Genomic DNA, 19,008 nt, shown 5'->3' with positions numbered 1-19,008 from the left:
TGCCCGGGGTAGTGAGCTCCCCGTCCGGGCGTCGCAACCTCTGCCCGCAGGGCGGCTGGGGGGGCAGCGGCCCTCTGAAACGCGTGAGGACGCACGTCGTGCGATCAGCTTCTGGGGTATCCTTTTTTGATGGTAACGCGGAAAACGCCCCGTTTCGGTGGGAGCTCGCAGAGAGCCGAGGAGCTGTCGAGCCGCTCCGTCGGCGGCAAAGGCAGCCTCTCCCGGGAGAGTCTGAAAATGAACCAAGATGTTAATAATAAAATAATTTGAGGAGGTTTTATTATTATTACCTTTAGTGTTAGGGATGTCTGTTTAATGCTTTATATGTTTTTTTCCTCACTAGATAGGTGAGGTTTATATTGAACGGTAAAAAGCTATTAGTTTTGTCAAAAGATTGATTCCCCTCCCCCCCCAAATTGCTAAATTACATTTTCAATTTTGTGGGAATGCTCTTTCATTTGCGCAAAACCCTGCGCTCGGGCAGTCGGGCCAATCTCATCGCGCAAGGCTATTAGGCGAGCTAATTGGATCTGTGTTCCTGTGGCTGTATATTCCGATCAGGAATATTTAATAAAAGCGGAAATGCAAGTGGAGATAGAGGCTGCGTCCTTGGGTTTTCGGGGGGAGATTTCTGGCGTTTCAGCCGCCGTCTGAGCGGAGCTGCTGGCAATTGGTGCAGCCAAAGTCCTCTTCTCCCCCAGACCTTCCTTCTCGCTCTGATTCTTCTTTTCTGGGGGAGTTGGGAGAAGTGATTTCTGCTTCGCGCTTACCTGCTTCTCAATTTCTGCTTAATGTTGAATAACAACATATATATATATATATATATATATATATATATCTACAAACCAACCCCCAGAGAACGGTTTGATAGGCCTGAAGCTCATGTATTGTGTGCTGGGAAGATTTAACATTTAAAAACACAATATATCTCTCCCTGTGAGCTGGTTCATTATTCTTGCTGATTGGAAACAAGACCAACGTGAACGCCCAGCGCAACTCGGTTTTAAAGACCCCCCCCCGCTGATGGCCTGTCCTCCTCCTCTGCGGAGCGGCCGGCCGGGCGCTTAGCCGGCGCTTGGAAAACGCTCGCGAACGCGCAGGCGCTGCATCTCGCCGGTCCCCTTACAAGGTTGTTTTGCCGAGCGTGCAAACTTAACAGCAAAGCCCTCTGAGGTCTAGAAACGTCCTCGCGGGTGGAAGTGAGGAGGCGTGCGCGGCCCCTCTCGGGTATCTCTTTGTGGAGTTTTTGCATATAACGTTAAGCATTAAAATCACTGAATAAGGTATAAATCAGGTTTTACGGGGGTGCCTGTGTGCAGGAGGAAAGGACTGCTGGAGGGGAACCTGAAGGCTTTCTGGCCTCGGTCTGCAAGGATCGGCTCTCGCGTTGCGTTTACGGTGTGCTTGTGCCACACCGCCTGTTGCTTAGCTGCTTGCAGAGCTCTCCAGGTGTTACCAAGCCCGTGCCTGCGTGGGGAATCAGGTGTGCAGGACCAGTCCGGAGTTCAGTCCAGGGGGTCTCCCGTGCCTGCACGGGGGCTGCTGGTCTGCTCTCCCTGCGCACGCAGGGGCTAGTTCAGAGGCGGCGGCCCCGCGGTTTTGCATCCTGGAGATGCCGCGGAGCGACAGCCCCAGCTCGGGACCTGTCAGCACCGCTTGGCCTTGCACGGGGACGCGCTGGGCTGTTTGCTGCCGCGCTGCTTCGAGGGCTGGCGGCTGGGAGATGCTGAACGGAAACATCAGCTGGAGCGAGGTCTGCCCGGCCTTCCCAGCAGAGGCAGCAGCGCACGGCAAATGGTTTTCTCCGCGTCTCCTCTCCGTAGCTCTGCGGCTCGAACGGTTTCTTTACGCTCAGCGCCCGTCACTGCAGACGGTCTAGGGAAGATGTGACCTGCCGCCCGGGTGAGGGAAGTGTGTGCTTCGAGGCTCCCTCTGCTTTTCCCTCGGTGTCCCGTGACCCGGCGCAGCCCGTGTTCCCACCACGTCGTGGGTTTATAAATGACTGTCTATGAAAAGCTGGTCCGAAAGGTTTGGGTCTGGCTGGGATCTTTGTATCATGAAATATTCTGCAATTGCAGAAAGTTTTCTGTCCTGTAGTGGAAGGGAAGACCTTCTGCAGGAGGGCTGGTGCCAGGACTGAAGTGCAGAGATTTTCCATGGCTCCAGGAGACATTTTGGACAGGAGTTTCCTTGCACCCGGTCTCATTTTTGAACAGGTAAAATGAGTTGTCTGGGTGCTCCTGACACAGAGCTCCATGGGCATTTGCATGTCCTCGCACGATGTGCAAACCTGAAGGCTTTGCTGCTACCGCGGTGCGATCTGCCCGCAGCAAACTCCAGCGAGCTGCTGATGTATCAGGCACTGCTTTTTGGGCTGAGGGAAAGGCTAATGCTTTACGGATCTGTGCGGCACGTGGACTACGATCCCCTGCCGAGGACGCAGGGGCTGTTTGTCACCTGGCCATCTGTCATTTCTCCATGGCAAATGCAGTTTTCCATCAGACGGCGTGTGTGGAGGACTGCCGTGTGGTGAAGCTCCTCTCCCTCCTCTTCCTCCTCTTCCTCCTCCACAAACGACCACGAAAGCCCGGACCGGCGGTTTCTGCAGGACGAAGAATGGGACAGAAAGGGCCGTTTGGGCCCGGGAGGCTCTGCCTACACCGGCCGGCAGCCAGCGGACCCGGTGACTTTGCCTCTGAGCTTGCAGCAAATTGCCTGCTGTCTCCTCTGGGGCAAAGCCACACAAATTAAGAGAGGGATAAGTTGTGTGGCCATGCAGCGTGTGGAAACGCAGCTTGGGGCTCGGTCGGGGCTGTGATGGTCCTGAGGAAACCCGGACTTGGCACCCAGAAGAGGCCTCTATTTGAGAAAGAGTTTAGTTAAAAATGTGAGCTTCTTCTTCTTCTTCTTCTTTTTTTTTTTTTTTTTTTTTTTTTTTTTTACCAGTAAACTTTGGGCCACTCAAAATTGTGGCTGAAAGACAGGGCCATCAGGGCCATCACATGGTCTTGATGCATTTCCACCAATTTTAATTTACTTCTGACATAACTTTTGTAAACAAACTTTACTTTTGCAGCTAGTTATTGTCAAGGTAACAACAGATCCCACTGCAAAACCAGATCCAGTAATGAGCAGTAATATTTCCTAATTTGGTTTGAAATCTTCAGGCACTCCATAGTTTTTGCAGAGACACCTAAATGCTGCTTATCCTGCCCTGTATATAACTCTTCGCTATGATGGCAGGCTTGACAGTATCTGTGTACTTACCTGGGACAATAAAAGCCTGCTGCGCTTAAATGAAATACGCCCAGCAGGCTTGAAGATGAATCCAGGATATGCTCCAATGCCTCTGAGACAACTGTAATTCAGCCTGTAAACCTAATATAGATTGCAGTGTTGCATTTAAAGGAGCACTCCAAATACCACTCTTTGTATTTTGCAATTCAGCCTAATTGATTCCCAACCCAGAGCAATCCTAGATGTGAAAACCAAGCTGTTGCATAAGCATAAGAAATCCATCACCGAATCAATGGAAGAGACGCAGGAAAGCCAGGTTAGCTATCCAGAGCAACACAGCTCTCACAGCCCGCTCCGTTTTATCTAAGCAGCCTGCAGAAATGGAAACATGTGAAGGCGAAATTCTCATCCGTGTCCTTAGGCGTGTGCACGCTGGTCGCTCCGCTGAAGGTGGGTACCGTTTGCACCGTCGAGCACCTGCTCCTCTGACTGAAATGAACTTTCCCGGCTCCTGCAAAGCGGGCCGTTTCGCTGCCTGCCTAATGGGAGTTTTGTCGGGCATGCTTACTAGACACAATAAATGTGTAATAAATAGTGCAGTCTGCAGACAGCAACAGGCTCAGACAATCCATTAAGCGAGGAGACATGTAGCACATTCCAGCTTATTAGTCTCATATCCATAATATATTTTAACAACCTCTCCCCAGCAGGCATTTTATTAGATCAAGTGCACAGGTTGGACTTGCATTTTTCACTCCTCTTCAAAATTTCGGAGAAGAAAGAAAAGAAAGAAAAAGCTGGTAGCAAGTCCCTAGTGACAATCCGACCCTGCAGCTGGGACGTTTCACACAACTATTTTTCGCCGGCTCCTCCGCTTCTGCTCGCTGCAGCGGCCCGTGTTCAGCGCCCACCCAGGGGCGCGCTGCCCCCGCCGCGCTGCAGCCGGGCGGCTCCCCCGGGGCGGCGGCTCCGGCCGCCGCAGGGGCCGGGACTGCCCCGGGGAGGGGGGCGGAGGGGGCGTGGCGCGCGGGGGGGGCAGCCCCACCCACCGCCGGGCCAATGGGCGTCGGGGCGGTGCCGCGCGCGGGGCGAGTTTGCCGGTGCGGGGGCGGGGGCCAATGGGCGCGGGGGCCAATGAGTGAGGGGGTCCGCTAGGCGGGGGCCAATGGGCGGTGGCGGTGGCGGTGGCGGCGAGCGGGGCGCGCGCGCGCGCGCGCGCGGGGCCGATCTTGGCGCGCCGGCGCGCCCGGTGCAGGAGCGGGAGCGGGAGCGGGAGCGGGAGCGTCCCGGTCGTGGTGCGGCGATGTAGAGCGGCGCCCCGGGAGGATGTCGCGGAGCGGCGGCGCGCTGCTGCTGCTGCTGCTGCTGGCCGCGCTGCTCGGCGCCCCCGCGGGCGCGCAGCCGGCGGGCGAGGCCGCCTGCCGCCCGGTCCGCGCCGCCTTCCAGGTGCTGCAGCCCGGAGCCAAGTGGGTGCCCGAGAGCCCCGTGCCAGGTGAGCGCCGCCGCCGGGGGCCGCGGGGCAGCGCGCTGCTCCGCCCGTCGGTGCGTCCGCCGCCGCCGGGGACACGGAGCCGGGCGGTGCGCGGAAGCGGAGCAAGGGGACTGCGGCGCGGGGGAGGGGGCAGACGCGGCGGGGTGCGTGCTGCAGGTGGCCAGCTGCAGCGTGTGCGCCCTGCTCCCGCCGTGAAATACGCGGAACGAGGGAATTTCCCACCTTCTGACCGCCCTTGGCGGCCTTTGCCGCGTTGGGTGAAGCGCACAGCCGAGCGCCTGCCCCGGGAAGCCCCGGGCGAAGTGCAGGAAGGAAGGGAGCAGCGGCCGAGGAGATGGGCGGCCGAGGCGTCCCCAGATCGTCGCCAGCAGCCGCCGCTCCTCGTAACGGAGTGGCGGGTAATGTTTCCCGAGTCGAGCATCCTGCAGGCATGCAACGTGGTGGGAGAGGAGGGGGAGAAGCGGGGTGTGTGTGGGTGCGCCTGGGTGGACTGTGAGGTGCCAGACCCTGAATCCTGCAGGCTGCAAGGGTCTTCTCTCAGCAACAGCTGTTCGAGAGCTGCAGGGAGTGTTTAGACATAAGTCCTGGTGGGAGAGGACTGCCCCCATCCCTCCCTCTCCTTGCTTCCCCCCTTCCAGCGCCTTTGGGCTCCTAGCGCTTCCTTCGGAGTGGCCGCAGGAGCAGCGCCTCTGCTCCGTCCTGAGGGCCTGTGGGGCTGGGGTGTCCCGTCGGGAGGGAGGTGGAGCTGGGAGACCCTGGAGATGTGTTTGCATGGAGAGTTGCAGGGAAGGGAGGGAGCTGCTCTCCTCACTGTTAAAATGCCAAGTTCTGTTGTCTGTAATTAGAGAAATGCTTCCATGAAAGTTGGTGAAATGCTTGTTTGGTCCCCAGCAGCCTGGCTCGTCCTCTCCCCGGAAAGCAGTGCCAGGCTGCGGTTGCAGCGGGCACTTGCATAGGGCAGGTTGTTGCAGAGCAGGTCGATGTCCAGAGGTTTCCTGAGGCTTCCTCAGGCAGAGGAGAGGACCCTGCTCCACCCCTGGCTTTCAGGAGCAGCCAGGAGCCCCTCTGTGCCTCCGCCAAGCCCATGACTCGCGGGATCGATATCTCTGGACAGGGCTGGCGTTTCGAATGAATGCTCCAGGCTTGTTATGATGATAAAGTCTCCACATCTCAAATAGAAAGTGGATTTTACATTTGCCTAAGTACATAAACTTGATCATAATTAAAGCAATGACGGCTTGCTTTTACCTTGGATCTGGCCCATCTCGGATAGCTCTGGGTAGTAATTACACTTCAGAGCGCTCGCTTCTCCTCGTAGCAGCTGCATAAATCTCTGTAATAGGGGAGCATCACTCAAGGACTGTTTTTCAGGCTTCTGTTTATTGCTTTTTACCTTTCATACATCTGTCAATTAAAAAAGTTGTGGAGTTTCCAGCCGCAAATCAACATGAAATCAGTTCTCACAACCTGCGTCTATATATCATACAAGCCCGGAGCAACCGAAAGTTTGCACAACTTGTTTAAAACTTTTTTTTTTTTTTGACGTGAACAGAAAGCTGCATTTGGCATTACGAGCAGTCGCCGCTGAAGGCAGCGAGCGGAGGAAGCGTCCCAGTGTTGCGGCGCCCGTGCGAGCAGCGTCCTGCGGCCCCTTCCCGTGGGCTCCCACGGCGCGTGGGCTGGGGGCACGGCGGTGCGGCGCGCTCCGTGGAGGAGCCCGGCCGCCCCAGGCTGAAACTTTCAATTAAAATAATAATAATAATAATAAAAGCCATGGAAGCATTGTGCCCTTTTGCGAGTGGAGATGGGTGATGGGAAAGCACTTTTTACAGGCTTTTTTTCTGAAGTCAAGGCTTGATGCCAGCTCGTGAGCTAGAATGGGGTCTGTGCTGGGATAATTTCCTCTGCTGTTCGCACTCATTAATAAATAAATCCTCTTTTTCTTATGCTGCCTGTCTTGATTTTCTTCTTCCTTTTGTCTTTTCTCTGCATAATTTCTCATGTATTAAGTAGTAACTTGAATTTCTGTTTTTTTCCTTCTTTTTTTTGTTTGTTTTTCCTCCTCTCTTCTTCGCTTTCGGAAGCGTTGATGCTCTGGATAACGGGGCTGGCGCGCCTGGGTCGCCGCCGTAGGTGCTGCGAGGAGGATGACTCCCCGTGCAGACCACGAGCGGTCTTTTGGGGGAGAAAAAACACTCTCCTCTTGCTCTTGGCTCCCTGCGTGCGCCCGGCTTTTGCCCCGCTCCCCCCGCGCAGCCTTCCCGCAGCTCAGCCTGGCATGTGAGTCTGAGACCGGCGTTTACCAGATGATTGAGTTTTCTGTTCTTAATTATTTCAGGCCTGCAAGTTGCTCTCTTGGCAGTTAGGAGAGCAGAAGCAGAACCCTAAAATTTAGTAGCCTCCTCCGGCAGGCGTTTTATAGCAGGATCATTAATTAATTTATTTTTTTTCCCAGAGGTTAATTTTAGCAGCATCTTGAGTAGTGTCAGTGAGTCATTGGCGTGACTGTAGGGTGGTGCCTGCACGCCGGTGCAGTTAACGTGCACGTCGAGCTGGTATCCATGCATTAACTCCATAGTTCTGATGATAATATTGCTGATATATTTGTAGCCCTCTTGGGAGGAAACTCTCACCTGGCATTTGATTTCACTAAATCTCTGCATTTTTGTTGTAACCTTTTCTTTTGAAAGGTGTGGTGCTACAGCGTGGCTGTATTTGCATGGCAGTAACGTGGCTAATCTTGCAAGATCTGGGGAAGAAGAGGCAGGAATCCGATGGCCTTGTGAGAGCAAAGGCAAAGCAGAAAATACAGGATAATTAAGCAGTAATAAATATCCCATGTAATACCCACACTATTCTAACTTTAATCACCTATTGAGCGAGGCTGGTTTATAATTTATATCTCTTTAATTAGGTTTTAAAAAGATCAGCACTTAACCTGCATTCTGAGCAGCTGCGTTTCCTTTTCCCTGCGATGCTGAGCGTTAAAAGCTGGCGACGGACGCTTGACCTCTCAGTCACGTAATTTAAATAAAAATTTTTAATAAAAAACAGTAGTGATGTAGCCGGGGGGGGGGGAATCTGCTGTGTTTAAAGTTTAAATCCCTGCTTTCATCTGTTGCACAAAATACAGCGTGCTTAAAAAATTAAGAGAAAGGGAACAGGCGCGGGAGGCAGCGGGCGAGCCAAGTGGGGCCGGCAGCTGCGGGAACCCGACGTGAGGCAGGGACTTGTTTCGGCAATGCTGGGGGTAAATCGGGGGGGACATGATCATCATCACACGTAGATCATGCTGATGTGGTTTAAGCTGCCGCTGGGTCCGGGTGGGCAGGCTCGCACGAGACTCGCGCCCGCCTGCCGGTACCTGGTGGAGCCGTACTGGGATGTAACCGAGACCCGAACTGGAGCCTTGTGAAGGCGTTCACAGCAACTGCCTGCAGGTGACCTTTTTTTAAAAAACAAATTTTTTTTTACATTTAATCCACCAAAATTATCTTCACTTCTTTTATGCCACCTCTCTGTGGGAATAATTGTCCATCAAAGTAAAACTTAATGCTTTAAATTCACTAGTGGCTGTTTTTCAATCAAAAAAAAAATCCCTATGTGAGCGTAAAGAGGAAGAAGCAGGATACCGAGGCACTAAAGAAACTCCTGCAGCTGTACAGAGACTAGTTTGGTCTGCTCTGAGCACACGCAGAATTACTGGAGCGTTTACCCTGCCGTTCCCCAAGGCCGCGTAACGGCCCGCGTCCTGCTCCTGCTTGCCCCCCAGAGTTGTGTTTTGGGGGGAACCAGGCTCATCTACTCCGTGTCGTAGTGGTATTGCTAATCTTCAGAGCTCGGTACGTGAGCATCTAAATGCAATTTGCTGAGCCTGCTGGAGTACCTCGTGGGACCCTTCCCTCGCGGAAGGGAAACCGTGATGATCTGTAGCGAGAGGAGGTCGTTTGCATGGGCTGAGACTGGCGTTACGTGGCGTAATGGCTTGAAACTTTAAAGAAAAAGTGTGTGGGGGGACGCCGGCTGGGAGATGAAGCAGTCTTGACACTAAGCAGTAGAGCGGGCTCCCTGGTGGGGAGCCGTCGCTGGAGGCGTTGGAGCGAGGTGAGATGCTGGAGGGGGTGCTTTGGGAGGCAGGGCGCGCTTGATGGCTCATAACATCTCCTCTGCCGCCTTCACGGAGCCAGGCGCGTGCGGCTGTTCGTCTCGCCCCGGCGGGAGCGCGGCCCGCGTGCAGCCAAAATGCGCTGCCCCTGCTTCATGGGTGGCTTTGCCCGGGCTGGAGGATGTTGCGGGTCCTGGGGTCCCTCTGGCTGCGGGTGTCAAAACTCCCTTCCTGCTAGTGGGACGTCTGAACAGGACCGTTTGGGGTCTGCTTTCCACTGGGGAAAGCAATGTACGGCAAGTAGCGATAACACAGGCGGCGGATGGAGGTGGGGCGTCACCCAAGCCATGCCTCCTGGACTTCCCACCACGATGCTCTGCCCCCCAAAGCACCTTGTCCCTTGCAGCTGGTGAGAGCCCGTCCTGCTCGCACTGACCCGCAGCATGTGCGATGACGTTCTTGGTCATCAGCGCTAGTTGGCTATCTCAGTAAAACATCTTAAGCTGTCAAGAGTTGATTCCCAGGGTCTTTCCTGCCCCTTTGATTGCTCCGCAACAGGGTGATGTCTGCCTTTTCCCTTACTTCACAAAAATAAAAACCCATTTGAAGGGAGAAATTGGCTTAATTGCCAAAAAGAGGGATGGGAGGTGAGTAGATGACCTCGCTGCTTCCAGTCCCTGGCTCTCACTTATGCGGATCTCTTAATTGCCAACTCTTGGAGATTTTTCTATATTGGTATTTCCATTAATCGCTGAAGGCTCTTAAAAAAAAAAGGAAATATGTCCTAATATAATAGATGTAGGAGGAAATAAGCTTTGTATTAAAAAATATTTATGGCTGTATTGTAGTGTTAAAATGACCATGCCAAGCCTTCTTGGCTGTAAATTGACTTGGATTTGGTTTTAAAATGCCTCTTTAACTTGCTGTTATGTAACCACTTCTTTTGTTAATGCAGTGTCTTGCTGTTAGCTCTCGATGTGCTTTCTATGGGCTCCGTTATTTTTTTCAGCGCGTGAAATGCCAGTCGGTGAGCTCCTCTGACACAGCGTTGCTCGCGTGCCCGTGAGACTTGCCTTCCAGATGCTGCTCATCCTGGGTTTTTGTCGGAGGGCGCGATGAGGAAGCTGGTGCCGTGCAGAGGGGGAAACTGAGGCGGTGGGTAGAGGATGGGAGCCGCTGGGTCGCCCCCCTGGACGCGGGCGGGTGGTCCGACACCCGGCTGGTGTCCAGCCTTGGGCGCGGGAGGTTTTGCAGAACCCGCAGCGCCTGTGCGGGGTGAAGCTCCTTCACGCGCCCGAAATGCAGGTTACAGGTGAGACGTTTCAGCTCGGCTTCTTCTGCGTTGTGGGAAGGGACGGGCGTTGGAGAGAGGAAAGTTTCTGTTGTCACTGCGTCTCCTCCTGTTCCCGGGCAGTTCCCGCACGGACAGAACTGGCGGCTGCCGCGCTGAAGGAGGGATGGTGAGACAGGGGAGGCTCTCGTGGCAGCTGGCCCTGCACAGCCAAGTCTCAGCGATGTCTTTACAGAGTTACTGCTTTCTGCCTGAGCTGCTCACTTTGATGTGGGCATGTTACTTTGCATGTGTCTGCAGGACCACAGTTTGCTACTGAAACCTTGTTAAGTGAGAAAGTGAGAATGAGGGATATTTTTTTTGTGTGTGTGACTTTTTTTTTTTTTTTTTTTTTTTTTGTATTGGCATTTTTAGCTCTTCTGGGTCACAAAATTTCTTCATAACGTATTAAACCAAAACTATTAAGTTTTAGGCCAAAAAGTGCAAACGTTCTGTCTTCCCCTGTTGTGTGACCCTAGCAGACGAATGCCTTTTCCTGATCCTCTTTGTGACCTTCCAGCTAGCAACGCGTCTTCTGAAAGGAAAGCTAACCTCAGCTCCTCCCCCAGGAGCGAGGGCTTTGGGAAAGCGTCCACACGCCAAAGTTTAGCACGGCAACCAGTTGCAGCTTGAGATGCTGAAGCAAGCGGTTTCTTCTCTGCTCCACGTCCTAACGCAAGGTCTCTGCCCTCCTGTGTGTCTCTCCAGGGTCAGACCTGCAAGTATGCATCTCGAGAGGCTCTACGTGCTGCTCGAGGAAGATGGAGGAGAAGTACCAGGCCGCGGCCCGTCAGAACATGGAGCAGCTCCTGCAGTCGGCCAGCGCGGAGCTGAAGTTCCTCGTCATTCAGAACGCCGCCCTCTTCCAAGGTGGGAGCCCGCGGGCGGCGCGGGGGGGAGCCCGCGGGCGCTCCGGGCGCGCGCGCAGAAGTCGGCGGAAGCAGTTCTGCTCTTCTTCCTCAGCACGCGGCGTCGAGACGCGCGGGCGGCTGGGGGCTTTAGGTCCGTTAGGGTTCGCCCCTTCCCCGCGCTTCGCGTGCTTCTGCTGCGTTAAAGCAGCGTCTGCCGCCGCGGAGCGTCGACGCTCCTCGGCCCCGCTTCGATGGTAAGGGAGGAGATTGAGTGCTGTGCGCTGAGCTTCAGGGGTGGTTTATGTCTCGTGGCTTAAAAGGAAAGAGATTCATGTGCTGGCTATACTGGGCCAAACTGGTGCCGTTTGTTCCGGTGTCCGTTCTCGCCTGTACCCGCCTCCACTTGGATGCTGGAGACCCCCAGGTCCTGGGTTGGCTGCCAGTCCAGAGCTGAAGCTTCAGCCGTTGCCCTTCGTTAGACTTTGCTCGTTTAGTGGGACCCGTGTTACGAGGGCCGCCCCCGCGCAAGCGTGGCAGGAGCAGGCTGGCCGTGGCAGCCTTCTGCGCCTCCTGGGCGGTGAGCTTTCGGCGCGGTTGAGACCCCGATGCCCAGCGAGAGGAAGGGTCTGTAGAGCCGGGCTGGGGTCTCCTCCCACGCTCCTGCAGGGCGGCTCCCCGGGGCCGGCCGGGCTGCCTACCCCTGCCGCTGAAGCAGCACGTGTCAATTTGAAGACCAAGCCTATTTATGTGCAAATTTAAAAATAAATGAAACCCCCTCCTTCTCCAAGAATCGACCCATCTGTGGGAGTACCATCTTTTCTGCCTCCTCCAGCTCCAAAAAGCAGCTTGCAGCAATACGGTCTGGCTGTTACCCCAGTGTAACGCTTGGTAAGCATCTCGTGGAAATTTGTTTGCTGGTAGCGCGACCAAAGCTGGCTGCTCGCAGTGGAGGTGGTGGAGCCGCGGCGGCCGCGAGCGCTGGCCGTCCTGCTTGCCGCGGGTGCGGGACTGCTTGGTAACCTGAAGCTGTGCTGAAGCTCTGTTCTTTTCCTAGCTGTAATGTGATTTTTTTTTTTATTTTAGCAAAAACTGACCTTTGACAAACATTTTCTATTGCAAATATGTGCCAGTTCGTGTTGTCACTTAAATCTACAACTGTTTTTTCAGAGCCTTTGCGCCAGCAAAACTTATTCCCCTTGATGGTTAATGTGCAGTGAAAAGATCGCTTGTTTGTTGAGTGCTCTCATATTGGGAATCTATCATTCTGTATTAATAGCATTTTTGCCTATATTTACAAAAGAAAGCATGAGCAATCAAGCATGTTTTTTTTCCTTCATGCTGATATTTTTGCGGAATAATCTGATTTATTTTTGTTCATGCCTCACTAACAGTGAGACCCAAGCCCATGGGATCGTGGCAAAGCTCTGTTCTGGGCCATGTCTCAGATGTGTTGTGTTTCTCTGAAAGTAAAATGAAATAAAATGCTGAGGAGGTAACAGTATTTTTTCTTGTTTTTTTATAGCTCTTAATGCAATGACCATTCAGTTCCAATTTGCTAGACCAAATGGGGTAAAACTGATGAGATCCAGGTTCGATAGGCACAGAAAATGTGGACTAGCTTCAGAAATGGTGAATAAGCTGGCTGGAATACAAAGTCTCTGCCTCCTCTGCTACCACTTGACCAACACATTGCAGTTTTGGAGTTCTTGGTGTGTAAGGAATGAAATCCAAAGTTGTCTGGCGCAGTGGAGGCAGGTCCTGTTGCTATGAACCTTCTGCCTCCTCCGGAGAGAGCCGCATCCCTTGCTCTGATTTCTGACCACAGGTACCATCCTGGCCATGAGGACCCTTTCTGCACGCGAGGGTTTTGAAGCTAATGTTATTCTGAAAAGCCTTGCTTTTCCGTAAATTGCTATTATACAGAATCAGAGAATTGCTCATGCTATTCTTCTCGGGGGCGGAAAAGCATTTCATTGAAACGTTCCTGACCACGCTGCTGCCGAAGCTCACTGCTGATTTTAGACACTTTTTTGTAATACTGTTGTAGAAGAGGAATTTCTAACTGGAGCTATAGAGCAGTTCACTTTAATTAGCTTATATGAAGTGTTTTAGACTCAGAAGAAAACCTCATTAGTTTTCCAAATTTGGGTGCTTTTGTTATCTTTAAATCTAGATGCTCAACATTTACAGATTAACGCCTTTATATTTTTTAGGTGGATCTTTTGATTGCTGTTTGTGTATTTTTGACGGCTGCAGAACCCAGGGCTGTTTCAGCTCCAGAAACTGCATCCGGACCCAGCACGCCGCAGGCTGGGGGGGCAGGCACCCGCGGCGGGTCGGTGTGGGGCATCGCGCCCGTTTGCTGTCTCCGGTTTTCCCGGGGGCTGTGCCAAGGACCGCTGGTTGCGGGCTGGAAAACGGCCCGCGGCGCTCGCGCTGCGGCTGCCCCCGCGCCCGCTGGGGACCCTCCGCCGAGGAGCGTGCCGCCTGCTGAAAGCACAGCAGCGAAGCCCGTCAGCGTTCGTTTTAATATCTCCAGTCCCGCATCTAAAGGGACCGCTAGTCTGACAAACAAAATCTTGCCAGATGTTATTATTTTGCACCAAATCTAATTTCTTCCTGCTGAAGCTGGGGCTACATCTCCGCTGATAGAGATCAAGGGAAATTGTCTGGCATTTACAAAAATTCGTATCCAGGCCTATCTGTTACAATGTTCACTTAGCAAAGTTTATTAGATTATTAGTTTTAGACCCTTGGGTTCTTTTTTTTTATTGTAGCTAAGGGGAAAAACAATCCTCCCCGAAATCCCTCCCTCGCTAAATTTAAATGTTACGGTTGGAGCCTGGTCTTATCTTACAGGCATTTCTTAAAATTATGGAGATGATTTAAGTAGTGATTTCATCTCTTGGAAACTTGCTGAGTTTGACACTGTTACAATTGATTGTAGCTGCCTCCACTGCACTTAAATCTTACTCTAGGATTTTTTTGTGGGCAGTTTTTTATTTTATTTTATTTTATTTTCTCCTTCCACTCAAAGTGTTCCCTGTTCCTGTCTGGTGCGGGGGCTTGGGGAGGGAGTGGGTTTTGTGCATATTCGTCATGTCTGATATTTCCTTTACTTCCGAAGCTCAGGATTCTTCTTGTGAGTGGTGGCGTAAAATTTCCTCTCGCGTGCTGACAGGTTGCAGGGTGGATAGCAGAAAATTAAAGTTGTATTGGCTGCTCAATTATAAATCACCCTATAGTGATATGTGCCCCCTTGTTCTTTGCTGGGGGGAAATGTAGGTTTTAAGAAGGGAGGGCTAACGGGACAGCACCGAAGGGCTGTCGAAGGGAAGAGGAGCATCGGCACCCCTTGCTCCGTGCAGGAATTGCCGGTGATCTTCCCCTTGGAGCGAGCCTGGAGCACAGTCGGGAACGGCGCGGCTGACTGCTAGGGGCCGCTTCGGCGGGAGTAGCGTGGTGTGCTCCTGGAGAAAGTTAATTGCATTATTTTAACGATTGCTTAAATAAGTTATCAGCAGGATCTCGCAGCGCCCTTCTGCAGCCGCTGCCGGCGTGGCCTGCCTGGGCACGGTGCGAGCGCCGGGCCGGCGGCCGCTCGGCGGTCCGTGCAGGCGGGAGATACGCCGCAGATGGGGAGGTGCGCCGTACGCGTGCTGCTGACCCCAGGGCTGGCCTCCCCTGCCCTTCTTTTTTTGCAGAGCAGCCTGTGCAGGGCCCGGCGGTTTGGCACTGGGCAGCCAGGGACAGGAGCGGCTGGATGCCCCGGCTCCTCGGCAGAGCTAGTTTCCATCCTAGCCTTAAGGAGAGGAAGGATGAAGTTCCCCTGAAACACAGGGGAGGCAGGAATGCCGATACCCGGACTGGACCGTGGCCAGTTAAACTTCCCTTGGTGACATCTTCCAGCCTTAAATTAAGGCTTGATCCTTTTCCTATCAAAGGCAACGGTGTTTAGCCCTCTGCAAACGGGAACTGGCGGCAAGCGGAGAGCCCTCGGGTGCCTGGGGGAGGCTGCGGAGATCTCGGGGGCTTCGGGGAGGTCTGCTTCAGAGCAGGGTCGAGGAGGCAGTGATCGCACCTGGGCAGACAAACCTGCCTCTGGGTGTTCCGTATTCTCCTTTCCACGGGCGATTCCTGCTTTTTCTCTCCTCTGAGCTCTCGGTGGTCCTGGCAAAGCAGCGGGTGTGAGGAAGACTTGGGTTCATCTCTTCCTCTGTGCTGCAGGAGGAGAAAGGCCGAGCCGTAACTCTTAGTCCTGCCAGGCAGCTCTGAAGGCTGTAAATCCTCCATTAGGCATAAATGCAGCCATTTTGGTTATTTATAGTTATTTACGCTATCCATTCATATCTGTCAGGGATGAAGACAGTTTTGACATTGCAGGCTTCTATCAGGTTATCTTTAATCAGTTTAGAGGCACCTAAGCCACAAATATATCAAATAGCCAATCCTAATATTGGAGTCCTCTAAAATACGACTGAATTATTTATTTTGTTATGATGAAAACGTCTGGGGTTTATTGGGTTTTCTTTGAAGAACTTGATTCTGCTTGAAGTCTGGAAGATAAAAGATCAGTGATTGTCTCTCCAAGAGTCTTATTCCGAATCCTTCAAGGCTTTTCATTTTTCACGAGCTGCTGTTACTACTTTAGAGTCAAGGTGAGGGAGTTGTGATTTTTTTTTTTTCTTCCCTATTGCAGAGGTTTAGCTCTATGAAAACTTTTATCTTTACTGATTTTGCCTTCTCTGGGTAAAACCTAAGATGCCTGCAGCATCCGTTAGGTGAGGAGAGACTGGTGTCCAGCCTGGAAACGCGGGAACCCGTGCGTGGAAAGCGGCGGGGCCGAGCAGGGCGGAGAGCTGCGGAGCCCGAGCTGAACCACCAGCGCGCCGACGGGTCCCGGGCTCAGCGGGCGGAAAACGCCTGCTCCTCCCGGGGCTGCTGCTGGGGGGGTCCCAGGCACCTCAGAGCGGGTTTCTTCGGTTGCAGTCCAGGCTGGGACAGGAAGCCGTGCTCCGGCTGAGCCCTCCGAAGGGATTTCCCGCGCTCGGGAAGCCAGCTGAGCGAGAGCGGTTTCCCGGGACGAGCTCCTGCTTCCAGCCGTAACGGCGGTCAGCGGACACGATTAACGCAACGAGCGCTACGCGATTAACGCAAGCGCGCTCGTTAGCCGTGCCTCGTCCTCGAGGTGCTCCCCGAAACTGCGTCACGAGGATGGTTGATGTCCGCCATAAAAAGTGTTCTTGGGGCTTGTGGAGCCATGGGTTCCTGGAAATAACTTTATTTTCTTTTTCCGTCCTTCCGTCCTTCCTTCCTTTTTTTTTTAACTATTTGATGACATCCGTTATCTCCATTCTCTCTGACTTGGTATGACAGTAAAGACATTTTATGTTTCAGTTCTTGATGAAACAAAGTATCTGCAGGTGCTAAATAGTATTTCACATCTGATGCCCCGTAATTTTTCAGAGCTAGGTAAGAATGGGAGCTTGGGTCTTCGGTTTTCTTTCTTTCCCCCACTCCTAAACTGCACCGACAGAAAACTTTCCATCATCTGTTGTGTTTGGCCTCATGAAGATTTGCAGTTGAGTTTTTAACCCCGTGTTGCATTGCAAACTGCGTTTGCTTGTCCGCTAGCCTGCAGCTTGCTTTTAGGCCGGTTTCTGTGAGATCGCTGTGTTTAGTGAAACCAGAGGTGACCTACGCCGCTCGCGGTTCAGCGTTGACGCCGCGTGTTAGGGTTTGGGGGCGTTATGGCTTTGGTTACGTGGCGAGGTTCTGGGAGGGAGAAGGGTTGGCTCCTCTCCACCGGCGAGGCTCGTTCGTCCCTGCCTCGCGCTCGTGAAAAAGGGCACGCACAGCGCTTCTCCAGCGCGAGGGAAACGGCTGCTAACTGAATAAATGCAAAAAGAAACGTGCTTGGTTACAGCCAGACCTGGCGCGAGGGCAGCGGCTGGCGTGGGGCTCCGGGGGAGGAACGGCGCGCGTGAAGACGCCGGCGGTCCCGGAGCCCCTGCGGCGCCGTCTGAGGCGGAGGCTCTGGCGCATCTGCTAACTCTTAGTTAAATACTAAGCTGACATTTTAGGAATGAATTCATTTTGAGCAGAGAATATTAAAACTCATTAGACTTCTACAACTAAATAAGCGTTACAGATTGATCTCTGATCCTCCTGCTGCTCTTCAGGCCTTCGCTGACTAAAGCCTTGGTGCATCCCTCTGATGCACATCCTCAGTGGAGGGTCTCGTCTCTGAAAGCTTCTCGTTTTATTGTTTTTATTAGTGTGTGTTTAAAATGGGAGTTGTCTCAGTGGGTCGGTTCAGGCCCTGTTCTGCTGTTGGCAGTGCTTCCTGCCAGATGCTTTGGGTGCACGAAGTTTGTGGAGGACTGCGGCGATATGTTTCCCAGGTTAATAACCGTGCTCCAAACTGATGATTGCAAGTAGCTGGAAAGAGCCGTCTGCGCAGTGAGGGATCGCCGCTTGTCGCAGCTGCTCTATGGAGGTAATGCGTTTCCCTTCAAATAAGCAGAACTTACTGTTCATAAATCAGAGTTAATCTGCTTGCCGCACCGGCGCGCGGAGCTGCCCGTCTGGAGCGTGCTGCGGCGCTCAGCTTTAGGAGCAGAGCTGTGACAGGAGCAGCGGTTTCGGGTGATTTGAAATTGGGGGATCAGCAAAACGCAGAAGTTGGTGGAAGCTCTGGGCATTGGAAATGACTGCTGAGGATTGATGAGTTTCTTCAACAAACTGTAAAATCCATCATGCGGGAGTTTAGGGCATGAAACTGCCCTCCCGAGGTGCAGAAAGCACGGCTTCGGAGGTGCCGGGCCGAGGCGGGCTTCGCGGGACGCCCGCCCTGCTGCCGCTTCCCCCCCGCCGCCGGAGCGGGCGCGCTGGGCGGGCGTCCCGTTCCCCCGCCGCCGAATCCTGCCGGCGGCCGTCCCTTCGTCGGGGAAAGGGGCCTCGGAGGTGAATAGGGGGCTTTCTGTAATTGCTCACGTGCTGCTTCAGCGTTTTTAAGCGCTGCGCTTAAGTGTCGGGCTTGAGGGTCCCTGATTCAGGCCCGGGGCATGCCGAGGAAGGGAGGGTTTTTCCCCCCTAGCTGGGAAGGGGAGGATGCACGATAACCAGAGTGAGAGGACCCGTACGTTCCTCTCGGTCTTCTGCTTCTAGAAATGGGTTGTTCTCTGTAGTTACATTTTGAGTTGGGAGTTACTCTCTTTGATAGTTAAAGTACTAACGTGCCTAAAATGCCTCCTGCTACTGTAAAGTAGTCAAATTACATTTTTCTGGTTTGCAGTAGCATGCTATAAATGTCACGTCACCCTCAAACGGTTATAAGATTTTTTTTTTTCCTGGTAGTTCCCATACAGAAATGGGCGTGCCAGAATTTTCCATCTCTTAGCCCAAGAGGATGAGAGAGACACTTCCACTGTACAAAGTGTTTGAGACGCGTGGAGGGTCCGGGTTGCAAACGCTGCTGGGGAGGAAGGGGGAGGAAGCCTACACCCACCAATAAAGCCCGTGGCAGGAGCCTGGTTCTGCAAAGAAAACGTTCTGCTAGATTGTCATCTGCTTTACTTTTAAAGCAGCAATAAGATACAGCGATAAAACGGCCAACGGTGCGTTTCACGCGAGGGATATGAACTGTTGCCGAGCCAATTAAACTGTCAGTGGCTTCGCGCGCCCTCCGGCAAACTGGGTCATCTCAGGTGTGTTACTCACTGTGTGACTTCATCACTGATGTGAAATCAATTCTAGCAATTTATAATCTTTTCATTTTATTATGGAAGTATATTAATCTGTGAGAAATGCTGCTCAAACAGTGAGGGCAGATGAGACCTTTTTGTGCTAGCGTGTCTAGTAGTGTTTCTTGGATTTTCCGCTTTGTGGCAGCTTGTGTAATTTTTGGACACACTAGAGGTACCAAGATTAACAGTTTTCAAGCTTTGATGAGTTTTATTCTTAAAAACTTGTAAAATCATAGGAGTGTTTT

General features: G+C 52.9%; 1 protein-coding gene across 1 annotated transcript in view; it reads left to right on the top strand.

Annotated features, from left to right (window-relative positions):
* The first annotated feature begins 4,563 nt into the window (after window positions 1–4,563).
* GPC3 (glypican 3) overlaps window positions 4,564–19,008 on the top strand; it is a 117,629-nt gene continuing 103,184 nt past the window's right edge. Inside the window, exons 1-2 of the mRNA XM_062584711.1 lie at window positions 4,564–4,729; window positions 10,873–11,034. Coding sequence (XP_062440695.1) covers window positions 4,564–4,729; window positions 10,873–11,034 — 328 coding nt within the window. The remainder of the gene's footprint in view (window positions 4,730–10,872; window positions 11,035–19,008) is intronic.

Source organism: Rhea pennata, chromosome 11 (assembly GCF_028389875.1).
Source record: "Rhea pennata isolate bPtePen1 chromosome 11, bPtePen1.pri, whole genome shotgun sequence".
Taxonomy (NCBI): Eukaryota; Metazoa; Chordata; class Aves; order Rheiformes; family Rheidae; genus Rhea; species Rhea pennata.
The sequence above is the reverse complement of the archived record's forward strand: the minus strand, read 5'-3'. Positions and strand labels throughout refer to the sequence as shown.